General features: G+C 45.0%; 2 protein-coding genes across 6 annotated transcripts in view; one reads left to right on the forward strand and one right to left on the reverse strand.

Moving 5' to 3' along the window:
- The first annotated feature begins 234 nt into the window (after positions 1 to 234).
- Positions 235 to 13679, forward strand: part of cadm4 (cell adhesion molecule 4) — a 229897-nt gene continuing 216452 nt past the window's right edge. The window contains exon 1 of one of the 2 annotated variants that reach the window (XM_052494708.1): positions 235 to 526. In XM_052494708.1, coding sequence (XP_052350668.1) covers positions 454 to 526 — 73 coding nt within the window. In that variant the 5' untranslated portion in view covers positions 235 to 453. Of the gene's footprint in view, positions 527 to 11409; positions 11634 to 13679 lie in introns of those variants that run through there. The other variant, XM_052494712.1, reaches the window with a different exon arrangement.
- Positions 11672 to 13679, reverse strand: part of LOC127915214 (translation initiation factor IF-2-like) — a 4161-nt gene continuing 2153 nt past the window's right edge. For all 4 annotated transcript variants that reach the window (XR_008090584.1, XR_008090583.1, XM_052494714.1 and 1 more), the window contains one exon: positions 11672 to 13679. This exon is cut by the window's right edge and continues 742 nt beyond it. The gene's annotated coding sequence lies outside the window, so the exon portion shown is untranslated.

Genomic DNA, 13679 nt, shown 5'->3' on the forward strand with positions numbered 1-13679 from the left:
ATCAGGTTTATAGTAGCCTGCCTGCCTGCCTGGCTGCCTGCCTGCCTGCCTGGCTGCCTGCCTGCCTGCCTGCCTGATTGTAGTTTGTAGTACGTTTTCTGAACCCACCATCATCTTGATATTACAATCCTCCACCTGTTTCTTGCTTCTTATTGGTCAGAGAACAGTTCCGAGTCCCGCCCTCCCCCTCCTTTAAAATATATTTACATCTTTAAGTAGCCAAGAAAAACTGTCCGAACCACAGTCGTTTAGTCACGTCAACGAGAAAAAAAAGTGGGCGTATTGTGTCTAGTTGTAAGCACTTTTTTTGTATGTAAAAAGACCCCCGCGAATGTTGTTAAACAGAACCAGACACACTCCAGGCTGTATTCGCGGGTGAACCTGCGGGTTCACGTCACTTTGATTTCTCCAAGGAAGAGGAATATCAAAAAGAGATCAGCGGGACTATCAAAGATGGCATTTACGGCCGTGTGGAACTACTCCGTTCCCTTGTCTCTCATCACTTTGCTATCTCTTGTGGGGACAGGTAAGAACATTTTCCATTTGGGAATGATATAAAGAATGGGCTATCAGCTCGTAAAGAAAGACATCATACATTCTGTAGGGACTTGCCCTAACCTTTTGTTGACTATTCAAGTTAAAAGGAGTGCGTGACAACCTGAACGCTAAATATGCACGGCAGGCTTTTTCGTCCTGTAAATGTGATATTTTGTCAGTGGAAAGGACCGCGCGCTGCCTGCCTGGGACAGTGGTGATTGTGTATGTGTGTACGCGCCTCCTGCGGTCTTCTGTGAAGCTTTCTAAGCCCGATGTGGTCAGTATCTCGTTGAACACACATCGTTGATGTTTAACCTACACATCGATATATTGATGCTACATGGTAGCATGGTTTATTTTCTGTGTTTGGACAGGTTGTATTATATGCAAACATGCATTGTTACGAGCCCATATTGAAAACCAAAAGTAAACATATATTGCCACCATTGTACCTTCTGGCCAGTGTTCTGATATGTTCTTGAATTGTACATTGCATCGCCATCATACTCCATAACCGATACGTCTTCCACTTCATCATTTGTATCGACAGAACATAGTTGGGATACACATACCGGGGTGTCGCTAGATATACGACGGTGCACCTCATGCGCATAGGCTATGTAACCGCACAGTGTGAATATCGATTCAGCCACATGCCTGCTCATGACAAATACCGCAGCAGAGCAGAGAAGCCCACTACGACCACACATTCTCTGTCCAGTCAGTCATTGATGACAGCGTCCTCGGCCAGAGTCATTTTGCTTGCCTGGGTTCTGGGAACAGACAGTCGCAGTGTGCTAGCCCAGTATCCCTAGCCTCATGTGTTCGTCTGATAGATTACTACTGATTTCCTGACATTCTCCACATCATGTGTTCTGGAACTTTTGAGTTCTCAACACCTTATTAGCTGGTCTGATATCTATAAATGTTGTATTGCAGAATGATCAGGCACTCTTAGGCAGTGCTGGAGGCTCCTATTGTCCTCTCTCCCTTGTATGCCTGTGTGCCTAAGGATAGTCCCAACCTGTTCCGTTCTGTTCCCATAGGGACAGCCTATTTCATGCTCACCATCCCACGGAGAAGTGCACGTGCTGCACTCTGGAGATATGGATTAATGTCATCTCCAAGACAACTTGCTCTTTTTACCGCGTGGCTTTGGTTTCGCCATCTGTTTGTATCCCAGAGGAATTGCTTCAGCTCAGCCTGCATCAATGTTTATTAGAATCAGTTACTATTCTCATGATTCTAACACAGGAATTAGAAGTGGGTTGTGTGGATAGTGTTGTTTTATAGGTTCCCATATAGTACCCATTAGCTATTACTAAGTTATATTACGCTGTAGTGTAGGCTGATGTCTTTATATTCAGTAATATTGATTATGCTTCTAGCAAGGCAGTGAATGGGTTAAGATCTTCCATACTGTGTGTATTGTCACAGAGCGGTGCTGTGCCTGCCGATGATGTCTACTGTTGGAGAAACATGAGTCTTTCCTCCGTACCCCTATGTGTGTATTCCTCAGAGCGGTGCTGTGCCTGCCGATGATGTCTACTGTTGGAGAAACATGAATCTTTCCTCCGTACCCCTATGTGTGTATTCCTCAGAGCGGTGCTGTGCCTGCCGATGATGTCTACTGTTGGAGAAACATGAATCTTTCCTCCGTACCCCTATGTGTGTATTCCACAGAGCAGTGCTGTGCCTGCCGATGATGTCTACTGTTGGAGAAACATGAGTCTTTCCTCCGTACCCCTATGTGTGTATTCCACAGCTGCTGCTCTATAGCCAAGAGAGGGAGAGAGAGAATGATGTTATTTGCATGAGTGTGTTACTGTATGTGCGTGTATCCTTTACTGGAGTAAGAGAGAAAGGTGTTTGTGCTGCTTACTGTGCAGGGTTTTGTCAGAGCTGCAGGCTGCCTTGGCTGGGGCCTGGTTGGTGATCACTGTCATTAATCAAACCAGTGACAGGGCTGGGGGGGTGGGGAGTCAGCCGAGGGGAGTAAGGAATCATGACGTAACGTGGTCGAGTTTATGGGGAGCTGGACTGGGTTAGGGAGATGGAGGAGAGTGATAGAAAGAGGGGGTTGGGGGGAAAGGAGGAGAGGCAGAGCTGCAGTGAGGAGATGGAGCTGGAGTGATTGCTGGTTTTCAACACCCCTTCATCATGCAAATTAGGATGGAAATCAGGAAAACTAATTTAGAGGGGAGGTGGAGGAATGGAGACGAGGGGAAGGGAGATAAAGAGAGGCCCTCTGACAATGGCAGAGAGAGAGAGAGAGAGATGGATGGATGGATGGATGGAGAGACAAGAGTGATGTAAAGACAGGGAGGCAGCCAGAGATGGCTACCTAAGAGAAAGAGAGGGACAGAAAGCGATGGAGAGGAGTGGGGGGTGGGGGTGGCAGCAAAGCAGAGGCAAGGAGGACTTCACAGCGCGTGTCTGCTGGGCAAGCCTGAGGGACACACACACACACACACTGAGAGCTGTGTGTGTGTGTGTGTGTGTGTGTGTGTGTGTGTGTGTGTGTGTGTGTGTGTGTGTGTGTGTGTGTGTGTGTGTGTGTGTGTGTGTGTGTGTGTGTGTGTGTGTGTGTGTGTGTGTGTGTGTGTGTGTGTGTGTGTGTGTGTGATGCAGGGGGTACCGGTACAGAGTCAATGTGGAGGCTATATGCAGGGGGTACCGGTACAGAGTCAATGTGCGGGGGGCTCTGGTTAGTCCAGGTAATTGAGATAATATATACAGTTGAAGTCGGAAGTTTACATACACCTTATCCAAATACATTTAAACTCAGTTTTTCACAACTCCTGACATTTAATCCCAGTAAATATTTCCTGTCTTAGGTCAGTTAGGATCACCACTTTATTTTAAGAATGTGAAATGTCAGAATAATAGTAGAGAAAATGATTTATTTCAGCTTTTATTTCTTTCACATTCCCAGTGGGTCAGAAGTTTACATACACTCAATTAGTATTTGGTAGCATTGCCTTTAAATTGTTTAACTTGGGTCGTTTCGGGTAGCCTTCCACAAGCTTCCCACAATACGTTGGGTGAATTTTGGTCCATTCCTCCTGACAGAGCTGGTGTAACTGAGTCAGGTTTGTAGGATTGTTGCTCGCACACACTTTTTCAGTTCTGCCCACAAATTTTCTTTAGGATTGAGGTCAGGGCTTTGTTATGGCCCCTCCAATACCTTGACTTTGTTGTCCTTAAACCATTTTGCCACAACTTTGGAAGTATGCTTGGGGTCATTGTCCATTTGGAAGACCCATTTGCGACCAAGCTTTAACTTCCCGACTGATGTCTTGAGATGTTGCTTCAGTATATCCCATATAATTCTCCTTATGAAACCATCTATTTTGTGAGGTGCACCAGTCCCTCCTGCAGCAAAGCACCCCCACAACATGATGCTGCCACCCCCTGTGCTTCACGGTTGGGATGGTGTTCTTCGGCTTGCAAGCCCCCCCCCCCTTTTTTCCTGCAAACATAACGATGGTCATTATGGCCAAACAGTTCTATTTTTGTTTCATCAGACCAGAGGACATTTCTCCAAAAGTACTATCTTTGTCCCCGTGTGCAGTTGCAAACCGTAGTCTGGCTTTTTTATGGCGGTTTAGGAGCAGTGGCTTCTTCCTTGCTGAGCGGCCTTTCAGCTTATGTCTATATAGGACTCATTTTACTTTGGATATAGATACTTTTGTACCTGTTTCCTCCAGCATCTTCACAAGGTCCTTTGCTGTTGTTCTGGGATTGATTTTCACTTTTTGCACCAAAGTACGTTCATCTCTAGGAGACAGAACACATCTCCTTCCTGAGCAGTATGACGACTGCGTGGTCCCATGGTGTTTATACTTGCGTACTATTGTTTGTACAGATGAACGTGGTACCTTCAGGCATTTGGAAATTGCTCCCAAGGATGAACCAGACTTAGAGGTCTACAATTGGTCTTCTGAGGTTTTGGCTGATTTCTTTTGATTTTCCCATAATGTCAAGCAATGAGGCACTGAGTTTGAAGGTAAGCCTTGAAATACATCCACAGGTACTCCTCCAATTGACTCAAATGATGTCAATTAGCCTATCAGAAGCTTCTAGAGCCATGACATTTCCTGGAATTTTCCAAGCTGTTTAAAGGCACAGTAAACTTAGTGTATATAAACTTCTGACCCACTGGAATTGTGATACAGTGAATTATAAGTGAAATAATCTGTCTGTAAACAATTGTTGGAAAAATGACTTGAGTCATGCACAAAGTAGATGTCCTAACTGACTTGCCAAAACTATAGTTTGTTAACAAGAAATTTGTGGAGTGGTTGAATAACTAGTTTTAATGACTCCAACTTAAGTGTATGTAAACTTCCAACTTCAAATGTACATGTAGGTAGAGTTATTCAAGTGACTTATGCATAGATAATAACAGCGATTGGCATCCGTGTAAAACAGGGGGGCAATGCAAATAGTCCAGGTAGCCATTTAATTTGATGTTCAGTAGTCTTATGACTTGGGGTTAGAAGCTGTTAAGAAGCCATTTTGACCTAGACTTGGCACTCTGGTACCGCTTGCCGTGCGGTAGCAGAGAGAACAGTATATGACTAGTGTGGCTGGAGTCATTGACAAATTTTAGGACCTTCCTCTTACACCGCCTGGTATAGAGGTCCTGGATGGCAGGAAGCTTGGCCCCAGTAATGTACTGAGCCGTACGCACTACCTTTAGTGCCTTGCAGTCGGAAGCCGAGCAGTTGCCATACTGCAGAGCTCCTAATACTGCGAATTCCACATCTGGTGCTACCAGCACCACTACCACCACACTGCACCCCAGCCAGTCTGTTGTTACTGCTGCTCCTATCACCTCTGGGCATTTAATCACCTCCATTTGTTTATGTGACTGCGTGCAATGAGAGCCATCTGTTTGAACCCCTTGTCATCATGCATCTGGGCCATGGATCTGCTAAAGGCCCTGGCGGTTGACAAAACGGCAGCAATTGGATGGACTTGGGGGGAGAAGATTTGAATACCAATTATCGTCGGTGTGCACACGTACACATCCACATGCTGCCGAGTATAAATCAATGTCGGTGTGAGTCACCGTCTTATTCTGCCTTAAACACACTAACATATAGGGAAGCAGGCATGTACACACACACACACACACACACACACACACACACACACACACACACACACACACACACACACACACTGGGACTTCAGAGGACAGCCGACACAGTTTGATCAGGTTACTGTCTAATGCAAGAAGATGAGTGATTACGCAAGACGCTCTGTCATTTTTTTTTATGCTTGTCAGGCATAGTTTGCATCATGTCAGAGTAGGATTGACTTGTGCTTTCTTCTAGATTAGAGCCGGAATCACTAGTTCAGCACTTTGTTCTTTAATACGCCAAAGAAGTCTTCAGCGTCGGCCAACATTTATCCTTTCATCCAAACCTTTGAGGATAATTCTACTCCAAATAAAATAAAGTTGTTGACAATTGAATTAAAATAGTGGGGCGTCCTCCCCTTCTCGCACGCGTGCCACAATAAAGATCTTGAGTGATGCCAATGTTGGAATTTCTTTTTAGTACATCCTTATTTCATGATTCCTCGCTAGTGGGACTACATGATGGGAAAATCAAAGGTTGGCATACGGTTCTGGCGTGCCCGTCAAGTCAACATGATTGGGGCGATACTCAGGTTTGTTTGTATTCAGCCTGGCACGGCAGTATCACAGCAGTTTGATCAGCTGATTGAGTTTAAAGGCTATCTGCTGTCAAAACAGAAGCTCTGTCTTCTGCACTACGGAACACTGAAGGGATCAACTCATAAACAAATTTGAGTGTGTCGCTTTTCACAAAGTCACAACGGTGAACGAGAGAGAGCGTGAGTTACGGAGCGTAACGTGGGCGAGTTTTATTCTTCCCTCCTTTGGTTTTATGGTTCCATTACTCATGGATTGAAGATTTCCTAGCTGACTGTTTAGTGCAGGTGATGCATTTTACTGCAATGATTCTCTCATTTCCAACTAGCCCACTGTCTCATCCATAACAATGGAACTATGGAAATATGGGCAATATCTCAAGTCTTAAGTATATTCCTCTTAGTCTTTTCTCTCTTCCTCTACACACTGATCAGAAAACACAGGGTATGTGAAAGCAACATGGTAGAAGCCCATCAGGAATGTCTAGCTCATCAATGTCAGTGCAGACTGCAGAGGGAGGGAAGGAGAGGAAGAGAGGAAGCCACTTTGAGAGTATTGAGATGACTTGGCCTCTATCAGACTTTGCCGTCAGTCACATGCCATAGTTCACTTCCTGTTTACTACTTACAGTAGCTGATCTGTCCTCAGTGAGAAGTTGACATGATATGAATATATTGTGGACACTGGCATCGGAAATGCAGAAGGCAACCATGTTGATGATTTTAGTCAGATATCTCATTTATTTGTTTATTTTTAAGTCCAATAAATGTAAAAAAAATCAGGAAAAAATATATATTGACTTGATTGTTTAAAGTGGAAGTTCATTTAGAATAATCGACCTCTCGTCAGAGAGTGCTAAACATGCTAATAATAACAGTGATTTACCTAAGCTGTCCTTATGACATGTCTATGTCTGAGTAATTGGCTTTCCACCAACTTCTCTGGGAAGATGTTATGGTGAAGAGAAGATGTCAAGGACATCCTTATTGTCTGACTCTCTCAGCCTGTCAATCAATCTGCTGTTTAATCTCCCGCCGAGTGCCTGCTGTTCTCAGCTCCTTGGTCAGTAAACTGACAGCCTTTTCTCATGTCCCTCTCTATGTTCTGACCTTCTGTCTCTTGGACTGGGGCTCTTTACGTTCCTTACCGCTGTCTGTGTGTTTGTTTTGCTGTTGAGACTGTGAAATCAGAGCATCGATTCCCACTTCACCATCGCTTGACACTTTGTGTAGTATCGGTGCTACTGCTGTGTGTTCTATGTGCGCCACACTCTTATGTGAAGGACCTCGGAATTGAATTCAACAATAGCAAGAAACAGGGACAATGAGAGAACTAGGGAGAGGGAGTGGGAAAGAGAGCGAGAGAGAGGAAGAGAGAGAAACCGGGCTAAAGAGAAACAGGATATAGATCTTGAAGAAGGGGAAGTCACAAAGGTTAACATTCCTTCCTACTGAGGACACTGTTGCCATGACTCTGGGTAAACACCGCCCCCCTCCCCTTTGCCCCCCCTTGCTTGTTTAACACCCTGTTCCACCCTGCTGACACCTGTCTCCGTGACTCCTGGATGGCCTGGCACTAACACGGCGGGATGGAGGGTCCCTGGTAACACTGTAACCACAGGGATGATACCCACTCAGACGGCGTTAGAGCCCTCGCCAGCCTTGATTGGATGATAGGAACTGATTGAACTGAAAGGCCATCCATCTCAAATTGGAGTGTTGGAACTTGGGCGCTGCTTGAGCGCCGGAGCTAATACATGCCTCCCATTGTTTGATGAGGATGAAGAGAGAGACAGACAGAAGCACTCCCACACAGACACACACACACACACACACACGCATGCACTTCAAATCACCTGCGATGAGTGGCTAACCATCTTACATTGGAGTGTAAGGCACAACAGTGTAATGGGGAAAATACTGTCTCCCATCGTTAGCTCATGATGAGTACAGTCTGAGTACAGATTCTGAATGGGCTATATGAGGGGTTCCTCCAGGGTCAGGGGGATGAGAGACACTGGGATTAGCCCAGTAAGGCTACCTCAGCAGGGCATGACACGCAGACCAGTCCCCCTGAAGTCTGGCTCTGTTGGAGGTGTTTTTTTGCTGAGCAGGGAGGGTGATTGGAGAAGAGAGGATAGAGAGGAGAAAGAGGAGGGTGTATATTGCTGCTTGCTGGGCCTGGGAAAGAGGGAAGCTGGGAAAGGAGGGAAGGAGCGCTGAGCGTACGTCACAGACCAGTGGAGCGGACCGGCTGAGAGTCGGGGTGAGAGACGGAGAGAGGAGTCCAACAAACGACTGAATGATTGCAGGATTTGGAGTTGAAGATGGAAGGGTGGAGAACGACAAGGGAGATGAATCTGTCTGTGCAGAGCCTTTTTATTTTAACCTTTATTTTACTAGGTAAGTCAGTTAAGAACAAATTCTTATTTACAATGACAGCCTACCAAAAGGCAAAAAAGCCTCCTGTTGGGATTAAAAATAAATCAAATAAAAATATAGGACAAAACGCACATCACGACGAGAGACAACACACCACATAAAGAGAGACCTAAGACGACAACATAGCATGGCAGCAACACATGACAACATAGCATGGCAGCAACACATGACAACATAGCATGGCAGCAACACATGACAACACAGCATGGCAGCAACACATGACAACATAGCATGGCAGCAACACATGACAACACAGCATGGCAGCAACACATGACAACATAGCATGGCAGCAACACATGACAACATAGCATGGCAGCAACACATGACAACATAGCATGGCAGCAACACATGACAACACAGCATGGCAGCAACACATGACAACACAGCATGGCAGCAACACATGACAACACAGCATGGCAGCAACACATGACAACATAGCATGGCAGCAACACATGACAACACAGCATGGCAGCAACACATGACAACATAGCATGGCAGCAACACATGACAACACAGCATGGCAGCAACACATGACAACACAGCATGGCAGCAACACATGACAAGCATGGCAGCAACACATGACAACACAGCAGCAACACATGACAACACAGCATGGCAGCAACACATGACAACATAGCATGGCAGCAACACATGACAACATAGCATGGCAGCAACACATGACAACATAGCATGGCAGCAACACATGACAACACAGCATGGCAGCAACACATGACAACACAGCATGGCAGCAACACATGACAACATAGCATGGCAGCAACACATGACAACATAGCATGGCAGCAACACATGACAACATAGCATGGCAGCAACACATGACAACATAGCATGGCAGCAACACATGACAACATAGCATGGCAGCAACACATGACAACACAGCATGGCAGCAACACATGACAACATAGCATGGCAGCAACACATGACAACATAGCATGGCAGCAACACATGACAACATAGCATGGCAGCAACACATGACAACATAGCATGGCAGCAACACATGACAACATAGCATGGCAGCAACACATGACAACATAGCATGGCAGCAACATGGTAGCAGCACAAAACAGGGTATAAACATTATTGGGCACAGACAGCAGCACAAAGGGCAAGAAGGTAGAGACGCAAAGCAGCCACAACTGTCAGTAAGAGTGTCCATAATTGAGTCTTTGAATGAAGAGGTGGAGATAAAACTGTCCAGTTTGAGCGTTTGTTGCAGCTCGATCCAGTTACTAGCTGCAGTGAACTGAGAAGAGGAGTGACCCAGGGATGTGTGTGCTTTGGGGACCTTTAACATAATGTGACTGGAAGAATGGGTGTTTTATGTGGAGGATGAGGGCTGCAGTAGATATCTCAGATAGGGGGAGGCCTAAGAGGGTTTTATAAATAAGCAACAACCAGTGGGTCTTGTGGCAGGTATACAGAGATGACCAGTTTACAGAAGAGTATAGAGTGCAGTGATGTGTCTTATAACGAGCATTGGTGGCAAATCTGATGTCCAAATGGAGAACATCTAGCCGCTAGAAAGCTGGAGGAAGAGAAGAAGAAAGAGGGGGAGAAGAAATTCAAGGGAGAGATTAAGAACAGAGGTGTGACCACAGGCAATGTACAGAGATCCAAGGCGGCAGAGTGGAAAGAGGAGTGGGAGAGAGACACGATGGCCATGTAGAGAGGAGTGGGTGCTGTGTAGGTGAACACAACAGACTACGCAGAGAAGAGGTCATGATCGACAAGCTCATTCTATACACACACACACACACACACACACACACACACACACACACACACACACACACACACACACACACACACACACACACACACACACACACACACACACACACACACACACACACACACACACACACACACAAAATGATATACACTGTCTGTCATTCTCTCAGGTCGCTATGCTCCCACTAACAGTGTGTAGAACAGCACAGTAGTACTCAGCTTTCAGTATTAACCCCCCACCCCCCTCTTCAAATGACTGATATTTCCTTCTCAGAAACCCCCCTGAATCCCCTCCGTAAAACACAGACACACACACAGTCATTCAGCAGCTTGCCATTTACCAGGAATTCTCATTTTTAATAATGGGACATCTTGATGAGCCCTGGAAATGTCCAGTCTTTCTCTCTCTCTTAAAGAGCGACTGCCTTTCAAAGATATTTGTTGCTTTTTAAAATGGCCTATGTGTCCCTGATATGAATCAGAAACAGTTATTCTAATGTCAAAAATGACTACAAAGTGTAAATAGGATAATTTTGGTCATAATGGTGTCTCGTCTAAAACAGAGCATTGGTACGTCACAACATGTAAATGAAGGTTGGGTTTTGGTTTGACATTGTCTGTTTTCCCACTGACATGGGGTGAACAGCTGTGGTGATCTCTCTCTATCCAATAGCAGAGACAGTGAGACAGACCTGCCCAGCAGCTCTGACTTTGTTTACATAAGACAACCCGTCTCACATTTTTTTAACTTGAGAAATACTGCACCAAATGCCTTAGTTAGATGTAAAATTGCACAATGAAAACATCCTCTGAAAAAACATAAAAATGAAGATCTCTTGCGTTCTCTTAGATTCATTCTGGGGATTTTTAGGGAAGTGAAATAGGCTTCTGTGTCTACAGTGTCTCATGGGGGACAAACATCATTAACCAAAAGCAGAATCGGACAGGAAACAACTCCAAGACTGAAATCTCATTTTTCTAATGAGCAACAGAAAAACACGTGCCAATCGGCGTGTTCAGTCATTCTTGAAGGGAAATCAGATCAACACAACACGTTTGAAAAGGTCTGCGATGAGGTCACCATCTTAGAATGTCTCCCAATGCCCCCGTCTCAGTGCAGACTCATATCTACTGTCAATATGCCTGTTGGCTGCTGAGTTTTTTACGACTTGGATGAAACTGTCACGGCTGGCTGAAGGACTGGACCAAGGTGCAGCATGGTAAGTGTACATTTTCTATTTATTCAAAAATGACGCCGACGAACAAGAACAAAAACCAAATCGTGAAGCTTTGGGTTATGTGCCCTGAACAAAGACAAAGTTAACTTCCCACAAAACAGGCTGGGGAAAAGTGTACCTAAGTATGGTTCTCAATCAGAGACAACGATAGACAGCTTCCTCTGATTGAGAACCACACTCGGCCAAACAGACAGAAATAGAAAATCATAGAACATAGACTGCCCACCCAAATCACACCCTGACCAAACCAAAATAGAGACATAAAACGCTCTCTACAGTCAGGGCGTGACAGAAACATTGATTTTCCAGACTGATTATGTTCCTTATTCAGGCCAGCTAATTACGATAATGGCGATAATGAGTTGTTTGGCTCCTAATGTGTGTTTGAAGTGGGGGAGTTGCAGAAGAAAGTTTCTCATTATTAGCTGTTACCAACAGTGATGCTTTGTTTATCTGAGCCGTCCCATATGCTCTTTCAACAACAAGCATGTCTGTTGATTGCTAGATTCAGTGAAAAGGATAACTGCTGCCACCAGATCAAATACACAAGATTGAGCAATATGGTTCTGGAGGGAGGCCAGATAATTGTTGACTAGTGCTGAGCCGATTAATCGAAATCTCAGTTTATTTTTATTTTTTTATTAACAGCTAATTGATAATAAAGTCATCAAATAAAACCAATGTAATATACACAACCACAGAAATGTTTTAGTAAAGTAATGTGAATAAATGATGGTTAGTAAGTGATAATCATGAGACGTCTATTAATTGTTAGATCCTGTGTTATAGCAATCAACCCAAATAATCAAAACCGAAATCGAAAACCGTTATATTTTTTAAACAATTAAACCGAAACCAAACCGAACTCAAAAAGCACTAATCGCTCAGTACTATTGTTGACACACACCACTGGAATCTCTCTACAGTAACATCGCTCTTAATCGCAGGAATCACACCCAACTCTCTCCCTCAGCCTGAGACAACAGCTTTAGTGTCAGGAGTGAGCTTTGTTCCACTTCATTAGTAAACCGTAAACCACCATTAATTAGGGGCAATTAATTACCAGGACATGAAAACAATCCTCGAAAAGTTTGCCACATTTAAAGACCCCTAAGCGTTCCAGAGGGGAGAGGGGAGAGAGTCCAGGGAGGTGCTAAATGTTGCTGCGGGGAGATTTACCCAGATGATTTGCAGGGCTTTTTACAGATTCATAAGATCATCAATTCATGCAGTCCTTTCGATGAGAAACAAAGCAGTGTGGGCCACCTGCGCAGAGGGAAGAAAGCATCTCTGCCTCCGATGGGAATAAAGGATCTCTGGCTCACAGTGGAACTCTCCTTTTTAAAGGGAGAGATTGTTATTCTCTGAGATGTGTGGCCGGAGCTAAGAAAACAGCCAAGTACCAGCGACCTTGAAGATGGGTTGGTGCTTGTTGAGTTTATAGCTCTGTCTCTAAGAGGTCTTTTTGTCAGGATGGTTAGAAGGTGATAAGCAGGTAGAGCTGGATTGATCTCAGTTCAGTGAGTGTGATGTGCTGTTCTCTGGGCTCTCTGTAGTTTACAGCGGTGCATGGAGCGATAGATGTAACGCTGCCTGGCTCTGTGGCTAGATACAGCCTCTCGGAGACGGTCCAGATGCTGATATCTCCATGTTCATCTGAGAGGGTATAATGTTATCAGAGGCTGCAGATGGGCCTATCCCTGGCCTCTCTCTCCCTCTCTGTCTGGCAGAACAGGACAGTCACACAGACTAACAGCCAGGCAGCCAGGGATATTGAGGTGATTCGACAGAGAGGACCCAGATATGGACGTTAGTCTGCACAGCCAGAACCACCGGCAGAACATTGGAACGGTTGCCTACTCTGCCTTGTTGGGGAAATGGAAAATGAAAATAAACAGGATTGTTGTGGCCAATGGATTTCGATGGAAAGAGTCCACGAAGGGACTGGTATTCTAGTTGGTATTCATGTCTGTTCCATGGATACGCCTTGTTATAGACCTGTTATGTGTACTGGTCTCCTCTCTCCAC

This window comes from Oncorhynchus keta, chromosome 34 (assembly GCF_023373465.1).
Source record: "Oncorhynchus keta strain PuntledgeMale-10-30-2019 chromosome 34, Oket_V2, whole genome shotgun sequence".
In the NCBI taxonomy this organism is placed as follows: domain Eukaryota; kingdom Metazoa; phylum Chordata; class Actinopteri; order Salmoniformes; family Salmonidae; genus Oncorhynchus; species Oncorhynchus keta.